General features: G+C 41.2%; 1 protein-coding gene across 1 annotated transcript in view; it reads left to right on the forward strand.

Annotated features, from left to right (window-relative positions):
• Positions 1-23,622, forward strand: part of DSCAM (DS cell adhesion molecule) — a gene marked incomplete at both ends in the record, with an annotated part of 449,568 nt that overhangs the window by 52,350 nt on the left and 373,596 nt on the right. Inside the window, one exon of the mRNA XM_079539395.1 lies at positions 23,297-23,614. Within this exon, the coding sequence (XP_079395521.1) occupies positions 23,297-23,614 (318 nt within the window). The remainder of the gene's footprint in view (positions 1-23,296; positions 23,615-23,622) is intronic.

Genomic DNA, 23,622 nt, shown 5'->3' on the forward strand with positions numbered 1-23,622 from the left:
AAATGACATTACATTACAGTCAGCTCACATCTTCACAAAAACTAACTCAGCATTGTAGGAAGCAGGACTCTTCAGAAACCCTCTTTAATTTGAATTTGTGTTGTGCCTCTGTTGATATGTTCACCTTTGCATTTGTTTTCTATCTTCACCTGTTCTGAGCTTTCTGTTCACTAAATCACCGTTACCTGTGATAGCTTTTGCATAAAGCTTCGGTATAAAGATTTAAGAACTTCACAATGCAAATCTGTCTAGCTTTTAAAATTAAATATCATTGATAAGTAAAACACTTAGCAATCAAAATTTATGAGAAGTTTTTGAAGTTCTGCAGCACCTCAGTTATAAATATAGACAGAATGATTTTCTTATTGGTGTAGAACAAGAATCAGTGTCTCCTTTCACCACTGGCTCAGCAAGACAGATCCCATATGAGTTGCCATGAGAAGGATAGTCCTGGTGACTACCAGGGGTGAGCTCACTGACACAATGGTACCCATGAATTTAATCATTGCAAAATAATCTTTACAGTGACTTACAGTGGTAACATAGCAGCCATATCAGTGTGGATCTCCAAACAGCCAAACCTACCTGATTGTCAAAATATGCCATAAATGTGATTGCTCTGCAGCAAAAATGCTGTTTCTGAGTTGAAAAAAACATGAGTCTCATGCAGGCCTGTGCCAAACTGTGGTTGAAGCAATGACTGCAGTGTAGGCAGATGGCTACTGTTGTGCTTCGCAAAGGCTGTTTGTAGCCCTAGTGTGGAGTGAAGGGAGTTATGCTTCTTTACTTCTTTGCATGACTAGTGTCAGGCTGGGCAGTGCCCACAGTTGGGTTTTCAGCTACCTCAGCCCTTCCCATAAGTCCTCAAGCAATTCATATAGTTTTTGCTCGTCTGCTGCCATTCCACTCCTTTTCATCAATTTTAGAATCTTTATGTAGACCTGAAAATAGTGTTGCTTCTCAATTTTTCTTGCTTAGATTGTTGCTCTTGCACTGCTTCTTGCCTAAGAATTTCCGAATGTCTATCACAGAAAGATACCACGTCTGAGTAGATCTTTGTCCTCCACAAGGAAGTGTCTTCTTTCATGATTAAAGCAATGTGTTGCAACTGTAATAAATACAATGTATTTATTACATATTACATATATGTACATATACATGTATATATATATATACATATATATATATGTACATATATATATACATATATATATACACATATATATACATATATATTACATATATTACATATATATTATGCTGTAACAAATTGTTGTGTAAAGATATATTTTCTTTACTAGTGAGGTCCCTAGCAAACCACCTGAATCTCTAGATGGAGACTTGCGTATATTCCTTTATTCTTTTTCACTAGGTTTAACATCAAATATGTTTTTATCCATTACATGCTTAACATTCATCCTGCCATTCTACTGAAAGTTAACACACATGTTTTGCAGAAAGTCAGTGTAAAATTTTAGTTTTGGCATAATGAAATTGATCAATCTACTTTCATCTAACCTGAAATAACCTGAAATTCGTATGAGCCACTTTTGTATGCTCTTGCTTTCTTTTAATAATGTTACCTATGCTTGCTATCAGGAAAATCCCAAGTTTCAGCCCTATAAACAATATCAATGGTAATTTCTGCATATTGCAAAACTGTTCTTCAGGTCATCAAAATCTGGATTACTTAGAGTTTTTCCTGCTTACTCAGGCCTCCCAGGAAAAACTAGGCTATTATCTTTCTGATCACTGATTTACTTTACTTAAATCTTTCTGATTTGCTTTGTTACATTTAAGACCTGTTAGAGAATCATAGAATGGTTTGGGTTGGAAGGGAGCTCTAAGATCATCCAACCCCCTGCTATGGCAGGGACACCTCCCCGTAGACCAGGTTACTCAGAGCCTCATCCAGCCTGGCCTTGAGTGCTTCCAGGGAGGATACATCCACAACCTCACTGGGCAACCTGTTCCAGGGCAACGTTTTGGATGAATAAGAGATTCATGACAGCATCTGAGGAAAGGTTGCTTGAAACTCCAAAATGGGGCTCACTATTGTCTCAAAAGTAATACTGGTGATCACACGCTATTTTATTTAGGGTTTTTTTGTCTGTAAGATAAACTGATTATGCTTTTAACAACAGCATTCGCTTAAAATGCTTAATTTGGTACTAGTGATTGGTGTAAAATGATATATGTACCTTTTTCCCACTAGATCAATCACATTTGTTTATTAGTGAGATGTATACATAAGAATAAAGATCCCAAGGGTTAGAATTCTGGAAGAAACAAATTATTTCCAAGCTTCCTGAGAGTAAGAAATACAGAAATTTAGATACTGTTGAAATCCCTGAGGAAACTGTCATATTATCCTCAGAATCATGAAAGCTTCAGGTTTCTATATATAATATATCTTTGTAGTACAATGCTTCTTACTGTTGTGTTGTTATTTAACGTGATCTGAAAAACTGTTCCTATATGTGTGTGTGTGCTTGGCTTTGTTGCTGACGGGGGTTGTGCTGTACTGGCAAATCGCTGTTTAGGGAAACAAGCAATGCCTGCTTGGTGCCATTGTTCAACCCTTCTGTTGTTTCTTATATTCTCAAATATTTATTCAGTTTTATACTAGATAAGAGAATTGTAAAGAAAATCGCATGCAAAGGTAATACCATTCCCAAGGGTGGCATTTTATTTGATTCTAATGTAGAGATGCTTTATTTCCCCACTCTCAGGGTTAGCGTTCTGGGAGGCTAAGAAGGACACGTAAGCTCATGAAAACTGATACAAAGGTCAATGTCTCCCCTTCCTCCCAGCTGAGTCCTTTATGTAATTAAATGCGCAGTTCTTAAAGCTTACCCTATTTGTTTGGGTTTTTTGTTGTTGTTGTGTGGGTTTTTTTTTGTTTTTGTTTTTTGTTTTTCTTTTTTTTGTCATTGTGATTAAACATGACAACAGATCAATGGAAGAGTAAAAACAAACCATTAAAATTAGGCACAGGCTTAAGCTGAGTATTCATTTCATTGTGGAATAGTAAAGCAAACCAGAACGTTCAGAATTTTGCTGAAACTACCTGTTTGTATGCTATAATGACTGATGTACAAATGGGAATTTTTAATTGAATATTTTTAATTGCAAAAATTAAATGAACATGAAGTGTATGGGGAGTGGGGTGGATGTTTTGATTAGGTGGCTTTTATTCTTTTTTATTTACTTTTATTATTTTTTTCAAGTCTGGGAACGTGAGAACAACCAGAGAGGGAGTAAAAATCTCTACTGGAAGCAACAATATACCAAGTTGTGGCTAATACAACCAAATAACAGAGGGAATAGAAACTTTCAATTGTGCTGTGCTGTGACTATAGAGAAGAAAATAGGGTGATGGCCTTTGCAGGAGGGTGATAATGGTGCACTTACTTGTGTGTGTGTTCATGCGCTGTCATCTCCAGTGTGAAGCAGTGCAAATAGGCCATTAATTTGATCGAGTAAAATAATTATTATATTACCGAACGTTGCATGCTTGGCCATTAATTTTCCTGTTTTAGTGTACCAGCTGTTTAGTGTGTACACCTTTACAGATGATGAACTAAAAAATTCCAGACTTTTTCACGAGAAATAATAACTGTTTTTCATTTGTTTGCTTAACACTGCAACTATGGGAGAATAATATGATTTCTTCCTTTCTTATTTTACCAGTCAGCTGATCTTATTTATGCTTTCAGTTCATTTAAGGGAATGGTTTAAGGTGATCATAGCCAATCATGCCACATATGTTTTTACCTTTCATGTTACCATTCCCAGAACAGTAGAATAGAAATACTGATTTTCCATTTTGTTAAGCTTAATCTTTAATGGGAGAAAAGAAAATTTCCAACTCCGTTTCTCATCCTTGCCAGCTCCAGATACTTAGAAAGGAGAAAATTCTGAAAACTCTGGAAGAAGAAAGAAAGGGAGAGGTGAGACAGGGAGGTTTAGGTTAGATATGAGAAGGAAGTATTTCACACAGTGGGTGGTGAGGCACTGGAACAGGATGCCCAAGGAGGCTGTGGATGCCCCATCGCTGGAGGCATTCAAGGCCAGGCTGGATGTGGCTCTGGGCAGCCTGGTCTGCTGGTTGGCGACCCTGCACATAGCAGGGGGGTTGAAACTAGGTGATCACTGTGGTCCTTTTCAACCCAGGCCATTCTATGATCCTATGTTTTGAAGTGAAATTATCTGTTTTGACCATCAGAGTTGAAGTGGCTGATGAGCATGCTCTTCATAAATCAAGACTTCTTTATTCATACATGAAAACACGACTTAGGGAGAACTGTAGTATTATTCTGTACCCTGACTTTACTGTTAAACAACAAGGATAAAGTTTCAAATGGTACTTGGTTGATTAAAAAATAATGATAATAAAAATATACCCTTTAACCTGAACATTGTGCCATGGGTGGCTCACTGCTCTCTGTAGTCATATGGAAGTTATGAATCAGAACTCAGCTAATGCTACTGTGCAGTCTGATATTTCTCATGATTAGTTAAGGTGTTTTTCGATTTACATGCCCTTTTTGTTTGAGCTGTGTGAGAGGTTTCCCTTCACATAAAGTTTTGGGTGAAATGACAGCTAGGAGTCAGTACTTCTAGTCATTCAGATACTTAAGCTTTCTCTTTTATTATCCTCTTTCCTCTCATGCTGCTTTCTTGATGCTGAAGTGAAATAATAGCAATTCCATTTTCAGGGCTGCATCACATGGGAAATGCTAGTGATATAGATACTGACTTTCAGGAGGCTCATTCTTATTGACAGTTGTAAACCTGCTGCCGTGATGCTGAACAAAATGGATACATTTTTTGGTAATGCTTTGAAGTGGTCATCAAATAAAAACATTTAAAAATATGCACGAAGTTCAAAAGCAACAAGAATTTCTCTTTGCTTTCTTCTACTCTGCCATAATTTGCCTTTCCTCTACAGGTAGCATGACTGGTGTACCTGCAGCTGAACACACTTTTAGGAGCTGTTTTTAGGCAAGCAGGCATGTCTGCTTATCAAGTCTATGAGAGAAAAGAAGTCTAATTTTTCCTTTCTCTACCTTCTGATTACCTCTAGTCAATGTTTGTGTATATGGTCTGTTACATCTACCTGTGGATACCACATAAATTATCTGTGGATTTGTTTGTGTGATGGGAAAGCAGATTCTTATTGGGGCTTTTCTATATTAATTTTGTTAATTAAGATACAAGATACTTTAAAAGTATCTTGTACAAGATACAAGAACTTTAAAAGGATAAATACAAATTGGGAAAAATATAAGTTAAAACAAATAAATAAAATATATTAGATACTTTAACTTCTGTTCGTATTCCTGTTCCAGCACAAAATGTCATTAAATTGTGATAGTGATTACACATAATGACTACTTGATGCTTAGATTTTGTTCAAAAGTTCTCTTTTATCTTGTCATTATTTACACTTTAAACTCTGCTTCAGATTCTATATTGCTGTCACTTTGTATGATGCAGACACTTAATTAGCAGTGATTAGGAGCAGGAGTGTGTGTGGGAGAAGCTATTTTGCAAAACACAGTCATTTTATTAAGCCTTAAATATTATGATTTAATGTGGTTGATGAATGAAAAGATGCATTTTCAGCTTGTTAAGGCTAGCTTGGTCACACCAATTGGAACGCAGTCCATGAAGCTGACGGGTGAAAGGCACATGTTGTGGTTGGAAGCTTCAGGGGAAGGTGCATCCTCACTGCTTTTGCCTTAGTCTGACATAGCATATAGGAGCTGTCATTGAATCGATTTAAGAGGTACCAGTGACACAGAAAACAATAACAAAAGACTCATTAGAAGTAGATTGTATTAATAAAAAGCTAGACAGTAGGATCTCTCCACTAGCCTTTTCTTGAAGGCTCTTGTATTATCTGCCAGCCTCAGTACATTGCTGAATAAAACGGTAATGAAGGGAAGGAGTAAGATTTCTTTAGGGAAAAAGAATCCTCTAAAGGTAGGCTGAGGGGTGTCATGAGCCAAAAGATGAGGAAAATGTGATGATCTGAAACTTAAAGATGGACAGTGGAAGTTGACAAGTATCGAAGAACATACTGTTTGTGAAGACTTGTCTTCTGGGGCTGAAATCCTGAAGAATATTCTTGTTCAGTCCTTAGGTTCTCAGCAAACGTGGTAAAGGCTAGGTGAAAACCAGTAAGAAACAATATAGAAAATTATGAAATTAACCAAATGTTTAAAAATGGCTGTCTGGGCCCAGATAACTCAAACCCTAAGGAGCTGGTGCTAGAAAACTATTTTTAAATAATTTTTAGAACTTCCAAAAGGGCCAGACATTAAGTGTACTTTATCAAGAATGAGTGAATGTGGATAAGCAGGAGAGTACATGGGACATATTAAAATCATCCTTCATAATATGTATTGTTTCTCAAAATGGAAGAAAAAGAAGTTTTTCAACCTTACCGAGTGAAATACCTGTTTTATGATGAAGCAGATTTTGAGAAGCAGCTTGCCTAAGGCATAGAAGATCTGGTGAGGCTGATGAAGGAGCAAAGGAAATGTCCAGGGATGCAGAATTTCTGCAGAAAAGCTACATGAATTTTCTGTGCTGGCCTCCTGACTTTCTCGATCATGATACTTCCACCAGCAGAGATGTTTTAAGCCTGGATCTGTTGGTCTCTGGTTGGTCTGCGGTCCCATATAAAGTGTGCAGAAGATACAAAACTGGACATGTCAGACCTACTGCCTATGAAATGGATGATCTGTCTGCACTGGCAGTTTTCAATACCTGAGCCATGTGCACAGATGTAGGTTTCACAGGAGCAGCTTCTTAGTCCATTGTCAGGACAAGTGTGCTTAATTGCGCTGCACAGCTGAAGTAGAAAATTCGAGCAACTCTGTGCACCCTGTGTCTCAGTGCAGGGAGTAAGATAATCTCTTACTCATTCTCTTTGAAAGGCAGTTCTTAGGAATGATCCAAAAATGCAGTGCACGTGGAAGAAATTCTAGAAGAAACTCAATCATAGATGAGATTCTTTCACGTGTTAATAAAATTAGTTATATAATTACCTGGAGAAATGATGACTACTGTAACCTTTTGCTTACATTGACTTATACTTACACCTTTATTTGGAAATTTAATGTCAGAGCTTTTGTTATTTTAGAGGAGTATGGTGGAGGCTAGAAGGTCTTTTTTAATGTCAAACTAAGAAAGAACAAAGTTATTAGCGCACATGGGTAAATTCAGTTTGCAAGGCAGTCTGAAAGCCGTGCCTTTTTAAAATGCTTTTTCTCTTTTTTAATTTTTATGAAGAAGAATCGAAGGTGGACAGGGAGAATGCAGTCAGTATAAAATAAGATCTTTAAAAAGAGCTCACTGAAGTGTCATGTGAAGAAGTATGAAATGAAGATGTCACAGGATGAGGGAGGTCCTCATGAAGACAAAATGGTAGCATAGAAAACAGATGACTTTCATGCTGGAAAGAAGTCACTGTGCAAGTGGTTCCAAGCTTGGTTTTGTGCAGAAATGAACTGAAGAGATCATAAATAATTAAGTGAAAAGGTTTTCTGATGAAACACCTTTTAAGATAACCCAATAGCATGTAAGTGTTGTTCTCCATAATAGAGATCATTGGGAAATATAAAGGGAAGTGAGTGTTGAACATTACAAACAGAGAAAGTAATCCTGGTTAGTCATGTGATATTGAACTTCAAACTAGCAGTCACTATTAAGAAAGTATTATGAAAGACTCTTTCCTAAGCATCCTTTATCAACCACTGTTGGATGTTGGATGATGAGTAAATAGACACTTGTACTCGCATTTTGTTCTACTGTAACAAGAAGAGGCATGTGTTGTTTTTTTTTTAAAGAAATTTAAAGAAATTGAAATCGAAAGAATTTTTTTTCCTTTCACTAAGATAATTTTATCACAGAATCATTTGAGCTGGAAGGGATCTTAAAGGTCACCTGCAATGAACAGGGACTCCCCTGCCATGATGAGGGACACCTACAGCCAGAGCAGATTGCTCGGAGCCCCATCAACCTGACCTTGAAAATGTGTTGTTTTGGAGGAAGGCAAGGAGAAGTGTCTCATCTTCAAGATGATGCACCAGCACAGGGAGCAAATCTGGCAGTGTCATGCCTATACTTCTACAGCAGAATGGCATCTGCCCTCAACCCAGGGCAGTGGACTCAGCCCTTTTATCTTGGTTTGTGCTGTTGGTCAATGCAGGCAGCTGTGCCACGAAGCCTGGACTGTCCAAAGTGCCTCGGCTGGATGGTGGCTGCTTTTTTTATGAGGTGCCAGCATGTCTTCACCATATTAGCTCATTAGGCTGCTAGGCTTGGGATATCCCTTTGACTTATCAAATATGTGGTAGAAACAAGGTACTGGGGGGGAAAGTCAAACAAGTGGAGTCCAAGTAGTTGTGCAGGTGTAAAACATTGTCATTCTGTTGCCAAAAATGATTTAATAAAATGATTTTGTGCAGTTATTCTTAAGGCGTGGTCTTTGTAAAAAATTCTGCCAGGGAAGCTAGAAGGGAACAGATTTCTTTAAACTGAACTTAAAACACTATAATAAGAAATACATCTTGTTTTTACTTCAGTTGTATAAGTTTTAAGGAGTATTTCACTTAGGTTGGTCATTTACTGCAAGCTATTGATGCTATTTACCATACCTTTGGATACATTTATCAAAAAATCTTCTTTAGATCAACTGTTTAAGAGGATATAATTGGAAAGCAGAGACCACAGTATAAAGATGATACTATGGTACTGGTAGATATTTGCATGTTCAGCTATGATGTGCATTACTTTATCTAGTGATGTTGTAAAACCTATCTCCTTCTAATTTTTTAGATATATTTGATTTCTTCATCTTAAAACTTTTCCTCTCCAGCAAACCAACTCTCTGAAGCTTGCACCACTCACTAAATAAAAGAATAAAAGAAATGTAATGCTACACAAGGGAATAGATTGTTTATATTTTGAAATACTAATATTTTCTTTATTGGCCTTATTATTTGAATTATACACTAAGCTCTTGACAAACAGAACACTAGACTGCAGTTGTTCAAATACTGTGGATTCCAGAATTCATATCTTGGTTGTTCTTGTTAAGAAACAAAATTAAATCCCCCCAAATGTTTATGATCTGCCGTTTTCTTGGTATTTCTTTTTCTTTTTGGCCAAGTGGTAGGTAGAGTTAATGCCTAGTTTTGGTACTTACTTTGTTAAAATTGCAGTAATTTGTCATAGCTCTAATCTTCCATAGTAGTAGCCGTGAAAACCAACACATTTTTCTTTCTTTTCATTTAGTGAGATCAAAACGAAAATTGGTACATCACGATGGTCTCAGAAGCAGTGTAGGAAAAATGGGAGCAATAACCAGATGCTAATGAGACTTCTTTTCTTCATTAAGCCTTGTTGTGTTGCATACTTGAGCTCAGTGCCTACATAATTACTGGTTTTATTTGGGTGCTTACTAAAGCCAAATCACTTCAGGCATGTTTCAGGTGTTTGATCATTAAAATAGTATTATATACAACTTCAGTTTTTGTTGCAAAAGTGAGGCTGTCTACTTACACTTACTGCTTCTGGCTGTTTACACTGACCAAAAGTGATTGTTACATTGGGGGTATTTTTTCTTTTCTGTCACTCACCTTTATTTGAACTCAGCATTGCTTGAAAGCCATCCCTCAAGCAAGATGGGCAGCTGTGCCCCCTTCACTCCATGTTCAGGCAGTGCTGAGTGTGGTACCTGGGTAGGAAGGGCTGCTCCAGCTCTGTAGCTGGGATGCTTCTGTGACTCAGCCCACTTTTCAGAAAGGGTGGTCAGGCACTGGAATGGACTGCCCAGGGAGGTGGTGGAGTCACTGAGCCTGGGGGTGTTCAAGGAAAGGCTGGATGTTGTGCTGAGGGACATGGTTTAGTGGGAGCTATTGGGAATAGGTGAACGGTTGGACTGGATGATCTTTTAGGTCTTTTCCAACCTTGGTGATTCTATGATTCTATGATTCTATGATCTATTCACTGTCTCCCCCCTGTATTAGTTTCCGTGAGAAATTTTATTTTACTTCCATCTTTGTGTGAAAGAGATCTTTAAGAAAATAAAAGGAAACAAACAAACAAACAAAAAGAAAAAGGAAACAACTCTGGGTTTTTCCTGCACAAGCTCAGTGAGAAGACTGCTGGTCTTTGTCTGCTGCTGTTTGGTTCTAAAGCTGTCGTGTTAGGATGTGATGCACATGACCAGAAGGCGCTAGAAGAAAGCATTAGATCAGTTGCAGTGTTTTTCTAGACAAGGCTCAGACTGAAATCCAGTAGATCTCAGCCAGTGGTCCTTGTAAGTAGTTACTCTGTTTATAGAAAATGTGATAAATTTGTAAACCAAAATAAAAGCGATATGAACGTTGTATTTTTCAGAACTCTGTAGTGTTACATTCCTACTGCTCGTTTACAGATTTTTGAACCAGAAATATAAAACTGAGGGCCTTTTTTTCATTTCTGCACAGTTGCTTTTGTTGATCTTTAACGGGCGCAAACCGGAAGCAGCCCTTGATCGCCGAGGTCCGCGGCTCGAAGCTGTCTCTGGCAGAACCGCCGCGACTTTTAGCGAGGTACAAGGGGATTTTAATCGCTTTCCTCATCGAGGATTCCCGCGGCAATCGTGCGGACGCCGCTCTCAGTCGGGCTGCTCTCGCGAGAGCAGCTGACGCAGAGTGGGCGTTGCCAACGCATCGGCGGGAGATTTAAACGGGCGCAAACCGGAAGCAGCCCTTGATCGCTGCTACAAAAAGCCCTCGAGATGGCAGCGACTGTCGCTGCCCACCTGAGGCACAGCAGAGGAGGTAGTATAGCTGTCTCCCAGGCTGTCTTAACGTGGTGCTTTTGCAAGCTACCCTTGTCTGCACTCTCCTGCAAGGAATCTTGTTACAGCTATTGGTGGTAAGTGCCAGGGCACTTAGCGAACCTGGCAACAGTGTGAGGGTAGGGGGCAGCAGGGCAGGGCCGATCACTTGCACCCCTTTAGGACCTTCTTGTTGAGTTAGTGAGCCTGCTGGTTGCCATGGGTGCACCCCGGCAGAAGGCTTCAAGCACAAAAACTGTGAAGACCCGTGCAGAGGTCCCGAGCACACGCAGCAGAAAGACAGCAGCCAAGAAGACGGTCCAGAGCCAGACTGAGGTCTGGTCCGTGCATAGAGGGGAGAATAACAGTATGAGGTGTGTGGCTACTCAGACAGAGATACCATCACGAGATGCTAGTGTGCAGGTCACTGGCTGTGAGGAGTGCCACAGCCTGGCATTTGCAATGCCACATGAAGGAGGCAGCACTTGTATAAGGTGTGAGCAATTGAATGACTTGCTCAGCCTTGTGATTAGCTTGAAGGAGGAAGTGGAGAGGCTGAGGACTATAAAAGAGTGTGAGAGGGAGATTGACTGGTGGTGTCAGTCCCTCTCAACCTCAGGTTCTCGGCACACAGACGAGGCTCCTCACGGAGCACGTCAGCCCCTGCCACCTTACAAACACCTGGTAAAGGGGAACCAGCCAGCTGACAGCGTTTCAGCGAGCCCCCTGTCCTCTCTTCCCCCTAACAGCAATTTGAGAAGGGAGGAGGAGTGGAAACGGGTACCTGCTCGGCGGAGGGGGCATCCCCCAACCCGTCCATCCCCGACTCCCCAGGTGCCTCTGCGTAACAGGTTTGAGGCCCTGGAATTTGAGGGGGGGACGAGTGAGAGGGCGGAGACAGGTTCACCCGTGAGGTTGCCTCAGGCGAAGCGGTCGCCCACAAGCCTCAAGACTGCTTCTACCCGTAAGGACAGAAGGGTGATTGTCATAGGTGACTCCCTTCTGCAAGGAACAGAAGGCCCTATATGCCGGCCTGACCCTACCCGCAGAGAGGTGTGCTGCCTTCCTGGGGCTCGGGTCAGAGACATTTCAAAGAAAATTCCCGAGTTGATTCGGCCTTCAGATTATTACCCACTTTTAATAATTCAGGCTGGCGGCGAGGAAGTTGATAAGGAAAGCCTGAGGTCTATCAAGAAAGACTTCAGGGGAATGGGGCGAATGCTTGAAGGTGCTGGGGTGCAGGTGGTCTTTTCTTCTATGCCCGTGGTGTCAGGGAAAGGTACAGGGAGGATCCAAAACACCCAACTCTTAAATAGATGGCTAAAAAGCTGGTGCAGACACAAGAATTTCGGCTTTTTTGACCATGGGGCAATTTACACTGCACCTGGCATGATGGCTGCTGATGCATGCAGCCTGTCCCTGAGGGGTAAGAGGATATTAGCTGAAGAATTAGCGGGACTCATTGACAGGTCTTTAAACTAGGAACGAAGGGGGAAGGGGACAAAATAGGGGCTACTGGGGGTGAACGGGTCATTCGAGGGCTTGTACCAAACTCCATGAGCAATGACGGCAGAGTGCACAGGGAAGGAGTAGGGCAGGGGGATGCTGGGGATGCTGCTGTTCTAGGGGATCCTAGATCCCTTATAAAGGTGGTGAGACGGATAGCCCGGCTGAAGTGCCTTTATACCAATGCACGCAGCCTGAGTAACAAGCAGGAGGAACTGGAAACTGTGATGCACTCGGAAAGTTATGACCTTGTTGCTATCACAGAAACATGGTGGGATGACTCCCACAATTGGGATACTGCGATCGATGGCTATAGACTCTTTAGGAGAGATAGGCGAGGTAGGAGGGGTGGGGGAGTTGCTCTCTATGTCAGAGATTGGATAAACTGTGAGGAGCTCCCTACGAGAAACAGTCAGGAACAGGTTGAGAGCCTGTGGGTTAGGATTAGAGATGGGACTAATACAGGTCAGCTGGTGTTAGGGGTATACTACAGGCCACCTGATCAGGGGGAGGCTGTTGACGAGGCTTTCTTGCTCCAGATGCGTGAGATGTCTGGCTCACGGGCTCTTGTCCTGGTGGGGGACTTCAACCATCCGGACATCTGCTGGGAAAACCACACGGCGAGCTGCAAGAGCTCCAGAAAGCTCTTGGAATCCATTGACGATAGCTTTCTGGTTCAGGTATTGGACAGACCGACCAGAGGTGAAGCGTTGCTGGACCTGCTGCTCACAAACGCTGAGGAGATCATCAAAGGTGTCAAAGTTGGAGGCTGCCTGGGCTCCAGCGACCACGCCTTGGTTGAGTTTGTGATCTCAAGCGATGTGGGCCTGGCAAAGAGCAGGATCAGGACGCTGAACTTTAGAAGAGCAGACTTCAAGCTACTCAATGGATTGCTGGCCAAGATCCCCTGGCGCGCCGCCCTCAAAGACAAAGATGTTGAGGAGAGCTGGCTGCTCTTCAAGGATGCCCTCCTGGAAGCACAAGAGGTCTCCATTCCTCTGAATAAGAAAGTGGGCAGGCGAGGTAGGAAACCGGCATGGCTCAGCAAGGACCTGCTGAGAGAACTGAGGGCGAAGAAAGGGGTGTACAAGCTCTGGAAACAAGGCTGTGTCACCTGGGAAGAGTACAGGGATGCTGTCCGGACTTGCAGACGTGGGATCAGGGAAGCCAAGGCGCAGGCAGAACTGAACTTGGCAAGGGATGTGAAAAACAATAAGAAAACCTTCTACAGGTACATTGGCCAGAAGAGACAGGCCAAAACGGGTGTACCTACTTTGGTAAATTTAAAAGGAGAACTGGCTTCAACAGATGAAGAAAAAGCTGAGGTGCTGAATGAATTCTTCACCTCGGTCTTCACTGGTGGCCAGGATTCTAGTCTTTTTCACGTCCCTGAGCCCTGCATCCCCAAACCTCTATGTGGGGACCAAGGAGGTAAATCCCTCCCCACTGTAAGGGCAGAGCAAGTCCGACAGTGCCTCCTTAGACTGAATGAATATAAGTCTATGGGGCCGGATGGCGTGCATCCCAGGGTCCTGAAGGAGCTGGCTGAGGTGGTTGCCGAGCCGCTCTCCATCATATTTGAGAAGTCGTGGCTGTCAGGTGAGGTCCCGGACGACTGGAGGAAGGGTCACGTCACTCCCATATACAAGAAGGGGAGCAGGGAGGACCCGGGGAACTACAGGCCGGTGAGTCTCACCTCCGTGCCTGGGAAAATCATGGAACAGATCCTCCTGGACAACATGCTCGATCACATAAAGAATGAGCATGTGATCCGAGACAGCCAGCACGGCTTCACCAAAGGAAGGTCATGCCTAACTAATCTTGTGGCCTTCTATGATGGAGTGACGGCATTGGTGGACGAAGGGAAGGCGACCGATGTCATTTTCCTGGACCTGAGCAAGGCCTTTGACATGGTCCCCCACCACATCCTCATCTCCAAATTGGAGGGAAGTGGATTTGATGGGTGGACGACCCGATGGATAAGCAATTGGTTGAAAGGCCGCAGACAGAGGGTGATGGCCAATGGCTCTATGTCCAGGTGGAGGCCGGTAACAAGTGGTGTCCCCCAAGGGTCTGTCTTGGGACCGGTGCTCTTTAACATCTTTATCAATGACATCGATGAGGGAATTGAGTGCACCCTCAGCAAGTTTGCTGACGACACCAAGCTGAGTGGTGCGGTTGATACGGTGGAAGGAAGGGATGCCATTCAGAGGGACCTCGACAGGCTGGAAAGCTGGGCTCGGGTGAACCTAATGAGGTTCAACACGGCAAAGTGCAAGGTTTTGCATTTGGGCCGGAAGAACCCCAGGCACCCGTACAAGCTGGGAGGAGTGGTCCTTGAGAGCAGCTCGGCAGAGAAGGACCTGGGGGTCCTGATGGACGAGAGACTCAACATGAGCCAGCAGTGCGCTCTGGCAGCTCGAAAGGCAAATGGGATCCTGGGCTCCATCAGGAGAGGGGTGGTCAGCAGGGACAGGGAAGTGATTGTCCCTCTCTACTCGGCTCTTGTGAGGCCCCATCTGGAGTACTGTGTCCAGGTGTGGAGCCCTCAGTACAAGAAAGACATGGAGATTTTGGAAAGGGTCCAGAGGAGGGCGACTAAGATGATCAGGGGGCTAGAGCACCTCCCCTATGAGGACAGGCTGAGGGAGTTGGGCTTGTTCAGCCTGGAGAAGAGAAGGCTGCGGGGCGACCTCATTGCAGCCTATCAATACCTGAAGGGAACCTACACCCAGGAGGGGAGTAAACTCTTCATAAGGGCTGACAATAGCAGGACTAGGGGAAATGGATCCAAGTTGAAGGAGGGAAGATTTAGGTTGGATGTTAGGGGGAAGTTCTTTACGAGGAGAGTGGTTAGGCCCTGGAACGGGCTGCCCAGGGAGGTTGTGGATGCCCCGTCCCTGGACGTGTTCAAGGCCAGGTTGGACGGGGTCCTGGGCAACCTGATCTAAATGTGTATGTTTGGTGGCCCTGCTAGGCAGGGGGGTTGGAACTACATGATCCTTGAGGTCCCTTCCAACCCGGGTGATTCTGTGATTCTGTGATTCTGTGATTCTGTGATCTTGCAGTTGAGAATTTCTCTATGAGAATAGAAAGTGGAGCTGAGGTTATGAGTGGGCTTCTCAAGAAGAAACAATGCGTATGTTTTCCCCCCAGACTGGCAACTGTTTGTTTGCCTTTTATTTAGTTTATCTTTGTTCTTTTACACAGAATCACACAGAATTGTAGGGGTTGGAAGGGACCTCCAGGCATCATCGAGTCCAACCCCCCTGCCAAAGCAGGTTCCCTACAGCAGGTCTCATTTTAAATAACCAAGAGAGTTCCAAACTACCACACTACCAAGTGTGGTAGTTTATAGCCCAGAAAAATGCAATTTTTTTTTTACCTATCACACACAGGTTGAATGAAAGGCTAGCTATTCATTATTGGCAATTAAAAGTAAGCATTTAAATCACAAGTGGGTTATTCCTTTTTAGCTGATTTTTAGCCGATTAAAAGTTCTTATGACATGTGTCTATTGCATTTGCTACTCATCATTAGCCTGTGTGCTCAAGTCTCTATAATGCAGTCTACTAGAACTCACATTTCTTCCCCTTTTCAGAGATGTAACTCATTTGTGAGTTCTACTTCTTCTTATGGCTTGACCCAAGGACCTTTTCTATTAATTGTGGAGGACTACTTTGATTTAATGGGGGTTGCTGTCCTGTTGGACTGATAATACAAGACTGTGGGTTTTTTTTTCTGTCGGTGTTTTTTGGCAGCAAAAAAAGTATATATAATTGCATACTTAATTATCCTCATTAGTGTTTCTGATTTTGAAACTGATTCAAATGAATACTATTTTGGATTAAAAGGTTGAGCTCTGGCATATTGAAGTAGAGTACCAATTAGAAAAAGCATAGTCAATTTTTTGTTCCTTTTGGGCGTTGTGTAATTTTATACTGTTTAGCTCTATAAATACTGGCTACCATTACACAACACGTTACATAGGAAATAGTTCTGCATTTAGAGATCACATACTGTGGAAAGAATTTTGGCTTCCTAAATGTTACCAATTACATAATCACATACATTATAGAAGTAGAAAAACTAACTGGCTCATCTGTATGTGCTTAGATTACATCTTTTTAATATTTTTTCCCATCGCTTCATACTGCTTTAAGAATTGTAACAATCTACATTACTGCTTGAACAACAAAAAGTCAAACATTTAAGATACGCTTTCAACTTAAAAATTTTTGTTTTATCCTGGTAAACCATTCTCTGGGACGACTACTGAAACTGAGCAAGTGACATTAGTGAATAACTTGATAGTTTTTTTAGATAACAGCTTTGAAATGTTGCATTTTGCAAATTAATACTCCTCCAGTTCCCTTGGAGCCTTTCTTTAGTAGATATAAATAACTGATAACTGGTATGTCCTGTTCTTTAGGCTCTCTGTTCCTGCCTTTATTCCTTCATGTTCTCCCTTTGGAAGGTGGGAGAATGATGTTCTGGGGAACAGGGGAAGCTTTCCCCTGAAACTAATCTTCACCTCCTTGTTCCCCATGAAGTCTTCCCCATCTCCTAGAGCACCTTTTGTCATTATACCCTGACATCAAATCTGGGAGAAATCCCTAGCAGGGAGTGAACAGATTCATTTTGTCGTCTGGTTTCATCAGGGTCTCTGATAGCTATCAGAAAGAGAAAGTAAGGAGCATTATAGTTAGATGCAGAGATTTCAGGTTTCAAAGCACTATTCTGAGGTGCACTGGGTCTCTGCCCTTGCCCTCTGCTAATGCAGGTCTGTGCAGGTTGTGGGATTTGGCCTCAAGCCTATTGTCATGGTTTTAGGATTTTTGTTACCAGTATTCCACATCATAACATCATGTAGAGCACTGGGAGTTATAGAGTTAATGGTCTAGTTCCAAGTATACCTACCTGTCTCAGAAGGGAAGAACAACATATCCCAAAGGAGTGTTCACTGTTCGGTTTCCCTTCTGTGTTCAGAGGGAAAGATAAAACTGTTTGCAGGATATAAGATGTCCCTTTTCTTTTTCTGCTCGTCTCTGCAGTGTGTGTGCTCTCAAGCTGTCTGACCTTCAGCATTAGAGTAAGGCCATTGTGGGTTTTGTTTTTTTTTTTTTTTGGACACTCTCTCTCTCTCATTTTATTTGATTTATTATCTTCAATTCCAATTATATTGTATTATATTGCATTATCTTGCATTCTAAAAGTAAACTTACTTTCCTCCTCACATCATTGCCACTGTTTTGTTTTCAGGCCCATTTCCCCACCCTTTCCCTCTTCCCCTTTTCCAAAGGTATGGCTGCATGGATCCCCCCACCCCATTTGTCACAGAACCAGGACAAACCAGCCCGTAAACCGCTGACAGCTATCTAGGTGACTTGTTGAGAATTACTGGTTCACCTAGGTACAGCTCTCATTTGGACAAGTTAGTGTTCTTTAATTGAAAAATTGATGGAGAAGATTCTTACTCCTGCTTGTTCACAGTTTAGGAGGCCTTGGTAAGAGATATTGGAGAAACTTGTTTCGTTAGACGAGTGGGTGCTTCAGCATTTGTTACTGGAAGATGTATTTTTTGGGGGGGAAATCTTTTCTTCCAACTGTTACCATGAACACCTGTTGTCTGAGCACAAAAGTTATGTTCCGTTTTGTAGGTGATAATAACTTCAGGCAGTTTTTTTCCCCAGCTTTTTGCAGTAGGTTGTGAGAATGTAGTATTGATCAAGGAGGTCAAAGTGGGTAAATACATTTTTTCCTTGACTCCATTGGTGACTGAAAACTGTTGTGTTAAGGTGGTATTTAGCTGGTGCTTTTGTATCAACTTGTCTGAATGTAGTAATTTAGCATAGTCACCTATTTGTTAATTATACTTGTAATGACATATCAGTTTGTGTGCTCTATTTCATTTTTTTTTTTCCCCCCATATTCAAGGTATTTTCACCATTCTCTCATTTTTTCCTCTAGTGTTGTCTTCAGTCCTTTTAGTTCTTTTTAGTAACATATTCTTTGGAGTCTGATCAGAGCATCTTCATCTAGTGCTGTTTTGCTGTACTGCGGGTGTGATGGCTATATTGTTTCCACTCGCATCTTAATCCTTGTATAAGTTTTACCTTTCTTCCTCTCCAAAAAAAAAGTTGTGAGGAGTGTTAAATTCTTCTTAGTTTACAGGAGCATATGAGGAGTCAGAATCTGAGCCAAAATTGCAAAAGGTTGTTCATTTTACTCTTGCTGTAATAAAATTTACAATATTTAGCTATCCTGTACTTCAGTCATTAGTTAAAACCCCTAGAGGGAGACATGATCACAGATGGATTATTGTAATTCCTCATTACTCTGATCTTTCCATGATAGCTGTATTTCTCTAGGTCACTTTGCATACCTGTTACTTGATAATTGAGTAGTGATAACAATGTTAGTGTTTGTAAGTGCCCAGTCTTTCTCCTTTTAAAATAAATCCATTTCTGTGTCTCTTCCTATTCAAAAACAGGTCAGTAATAGTGATACAGTAAAGCATCTTGAAAAAATTCATCCTGAATAGAAACACAGATCACTAGCGTGGCACTTTGCAACACATTCAGAGTATCTTTGGCTGAGCTTGCACCAAATAATCTTCATATTTGTGATTAATCAGAGATGGAAAGAAATAAATCTTCCTTTGTTTTTCAATTGCTATTAATTTAGGACCAGACTTTCCTCTTCCATAAACATCACAAGAATAGTATTTAGTTTATGAACGAGGCAGGGAAAACAATGTAAATATAAGTATCAAATCATTGAGAGACTTTTTCCTAACATTTTTGAACCGAAAAGTACCACAATTCCTTCACGGAGATAAAACTGGGGCTTTTAATAGTTATGTATAATATATAGTTTCCATATCCATAACAGGATATGGAAAGAGGGCTGAGTAAAAATTTGGAGAATAAAGAGCTAGCTGTGAGAATAACAAATGTGTTATTTGAACTTCATAAAACTAGAAAGAATATGATGAAAAGAAAATGCACAATACCAAGCTGCTGTACTATATTCTGGCATCCAGTCATACAAATACAAAATTTTCTTATGATACCTCCAGTATCTGAGTAAGTTTTCACTTTTGAAATTGTTAAGGTGGAGTTTCTTAAATGTGACACAGTCTGGAGGAGGCAGACACAAATAAGTGGGGAGGAAGGGAAGAGTATGATCTTCCTTGGACTGGTAGTTTCACAGTTTGCCTTTGCATGTCATCTTTCATCTCTGTTACAGCTGGTGCTGTTCCCTCCAGGGCACACAATCTTGCACAGAGCAAGCCCAAGCCTGACCCAGTATGATAGCTTATGTAGCATCTTCTCCTTCATATCTTAGTGACATATCCTTCAACTCACTAAAAAGGAAGATTATGAAGAAACAGTTTCAGCCTATTTTGTCTTGAGCAACTTATCACGAAACCTTGGCAAGCAATACCTTTGGAGGCAGAAATATCCAAATGCTGTGTGCCAGGATATTATGTAAGGCCTTCAAAAATATGCAGCATATGTATATGTAGGTGTTGCAGTGTCGTGGATGCCTAAGGAAAGATGCCTATCAGGTAAAACTAAAGGTAACAAAAAGCCAATCCAGTCTCAGCCACTGAGTACTGAGGCACAGCAAACTCAAAGCCCAGCCTAGATGTTTATACCTATGTCTGTGTAGTCTGGTTGTGTCCACTCAGACTAGCTGGCTGTACAGCACTCAAGCTTACTTTCTGTGTGTGATTGATTTGCAGTCCCACTGATAACCTTGCCTTGAAGTAAACCAGTTTACTTGACAAGAAACTTCTCAACTGCTAAAAGAAATTTTGTGTCCTGCTGATATATTCAGAACTTTTCTAGGCAGAGCATGGCAGTGTTGTCCTCCTTGAAAATGAAGAGAAATTTCCTTGGCTATTATACTCCGTCAGTTCACCTTATCACTTCAAGAGTTGAGTCTAAGGAATTTTGACTGAACTTGCAAAAAGTGCATCCTTTCTTCCCGTTCTTCTAGGAATAAGATTATGGTATCTGTTTAACCTGAGATTCAAGTTTTTCTTGCCCTGTGTCTATCAGATCAATAAGCTGTTTATGTGCACCTCCAACCACATGGATAAGGGCAAAGATCTTCACTTGATGGCCCTGAAATGCTTACAGGTGCAGACTGTTTGTTACCTTGAGATTTCCATTGGGAACACTGGAAATGGAACAACATCCACTTGTTCTGCTGAAAATCAGAATTGCTGTTTCCATCAGCTGTTACTGGTTTCAGTAGTACAAAGTCATAGAATATCCCAAGTTGGAAGAGACCCATAAGGATCGTCATTCAGAAGACATTCCTTCACTTGACTACTAATTGATGTAATCTTTTCCAAAGTGCTGATGTTTCTTTGTCCAGGCCAAGTGTAATCAAATTCCACTGCAATTCATTTCCAGTCTGACTTAGTGGTGCTGTAGAGTCCATTCCTGCAGAGCAGACTTTAGAGAAAACCTATGCCTTTTTGCTTGGACCTTTGCCATTTTAGCCATTTCTCTGGAGACAAAGCACTTTAAAACCTTGTTTTTAGAGTAGTACTTAGGTAGTTACTAGAACCAGTCTGATATATTTTTCCCTTTCTATTCTTACGGTTCCTTTTGTCATCAGCTGTTTCTGCTTGCTCTTTTATAGCTCTTTCATCAGATTTCACCTGCCTGGATGCCTACCTGTGCAACCTGGTGTAGGGAACCTGCTTTGGCAGGGGGGTTGGACTCGATGATCTCTGGAGGTCCCTTCCAACCCCTACAATTCTGTGATTCTGTGATTTCCCTGTCAATCTCCATTGCAACTTTTAGTTTGCACTTGCTGCTGTTTACTGTAAAATACAGTGTTTAATTGGATTGCATTTTAACGTTAATTAACATACAATTGCATACCATCTTTGACTTGTCTTGGTTTCAGTTAAGTTTTGATATATCACTTGTAGTTAGCTAAATAACCGAACTCTCTTCCTATGGAACACTGCTGAGAAATATCCTTAAAGGATTCTGAAATCTCATTTTTGTCATTGAATGTATCTAAGTAGCTTGTTTTTCACTACAAAATGCATCTGTATTGTCAGCACTGTGCGTGTATTATAGTGCTGCAATTATTTTCCAGGAATCTGAGTGTGTTTGTGACTGCCATTAAGATGAATGTGTACCTGATGCTTCTTTAAAATGAAGCACTATTGTATAGGCTGATGGATGGAAAGTTTGTCAAAAGTATTCAAAGCTTTTACCAGAGATACAAAACAGCTGGAAAAAATCATTGTTATGTGCTAGTAGCATGAGTCTCTAGTTTGGCTGTTCTGCATTTTGATTATAGTTAAATTCCATGGAAGTGTCAGTCATAGCTCCTGTTATTCTTTATTTTTATGGCATTTGGAATTTCATATATACCAATTTATTCTTAGCCAGAAAATCTATTTTTTTTAGTGTGAATGTCGCTTGAGAAGCAGCATGGCATAAAAGTTGGCCAATATGAACTATATTTATTACTTCTATGTAAACGCCTTTTTGGCCAATGGAAAATAAAATGCCCTGTTGATTATTTCCCTTGTATTTGGAAAGAATAGCTTGTACAGCAGATGAGCAATACCAATTTTATTTTTTTACTTCTCTATTATGTTACCAACAATACTGTTCTCTGCCTCAGAGTACATCTATAATTAGCAGTGTATTAAGTAAAAGTGGCACCATCTTGTTCAGCTGTGCTTCCTCCTGTGCTTAGTCCTATTATGCCTTTTTTTTTGCTTTCCAGAAACCCAAGTTTCTACTAGAGTTGAGCCAACTAGGAAGAACTTAATTATTCTGAGTTAGCACCTGTCTCATCTGTATGCAGGGACTTGTTGGCTCCAATGCATGAAATTTCTCCTTTCTAACTTTCCAAGTGCCTTTCATACTGTTATGTGATGTCCATTTATTCATCTGTCTTTGTTATGCCAGATGTCTTTCTCTATTGCCCTAGGAAAGTCTCTCCTACTTCTTTCATTCTAGGGCTTCCCAGAGCCAGCCCAGCCTCTTCTTGGATGCAGATGATCTCTTCCCATCTTTTATCTCCTTCCCTCTGAATGTCTGGAGAGAGAAGGAGAAAATAGTCCATTTTGTGCTTCAAGCTCACCATAAAACTAAGTGGCAGAGGCAGAGAGTTCACTTCGTGACTTCATGTTAAGATTGACAGTTATTTCTGGAGGATAATAGGAGACTAACCCTGAAAACAATCTCACTGGACTGATCCATTATAAACATGTTTTCAAAAACTTCTTACCAGACTTGCATGAGTAAATCATGTCAGTATTCACTATATTCAAGATATTGTGAAATATGTAAGTTTATCTGTGTATCTCAAGGAAAACTGGTGGTTTTCAGTAGTTAGTTTTATATACAAATGGACAATAGGGTGGTATTGTTTGTAGTGTCACCCAGTGTTTATTGAAAAACTTTGACTTATGTTGGTAGTCTCTCAAGCAGAAGAGCATTAGGGAAGTATTTCAGATGGAATGTTAGGGAAACTGGAATCTTCAAGCTATCTCGGTAATAGCTGAATAGCCTATTGAATAAGTTTCAGAAGAATGAGGGCTAACCTTGTGTTCTGGCCAATGCTAACTACCACTGTGTGACAAAATCTTCTGTTTCTGGTTGGAAGGGGGACTACAGTTACACAAATGGCAGAATCACCATTACCAAAAAAGCGTGTCTTTGCTTATTAGAGATACCTGACCAATTAGATAATGTGTCTATTAAGTTGCACCTGTATTAGAAATATAGTATGTGTTGTTATTAAGGAATGATGGTGAATTTTCACTGTTTGTGCAAAATTTGTTATTACTTCATATGTCATTTTGCCATGCAAATATGAATTTATAAATGCTAATAGAAATAGCTTGTGCTTCAGGTTTTCAAAATATCTCTTTTCCCCCCTTTTTTTGTCTTGCAGTTTTCAGTGAAGATCTACACGCCAGTCTATATTTTGTCAATGCATCTCTGCAAGAGGTAGTGTTTGCTAGCACCACAGGGACATTGGTACCCTGTCCAGCAGCAGGGATCCCCCCGGTGACGCTCAGATGGTATCTAGCAACGGGCGAGGAGATCTACGATGTCCCAGGGATCCGCCACGTCCACCCCAATGGCACTCTCCAAATTTTCCCCTTCCCTCCTTCAAGCTTTAATAACTTAATCCATGATAACACTTACTATTGCACAGCTGAAAATCCTTCAGGGAAAATCAGAAGTCAGGATGTTCACATTAAGGCCGGTAAGCAC

Source organism: Tetrao urogallus, assembly GCF_951394365.1.
Source record: "Tetrao urogallus genome assembly, chromosome: 1".
In the NCBI taxonomy this organism is placed as follows: domain Eukaryota; kingdom Metazoa; phylum Chordata; class Aves; order Galliformes; family Phasianidae; genus Tetrao; species Tetrao urogallus.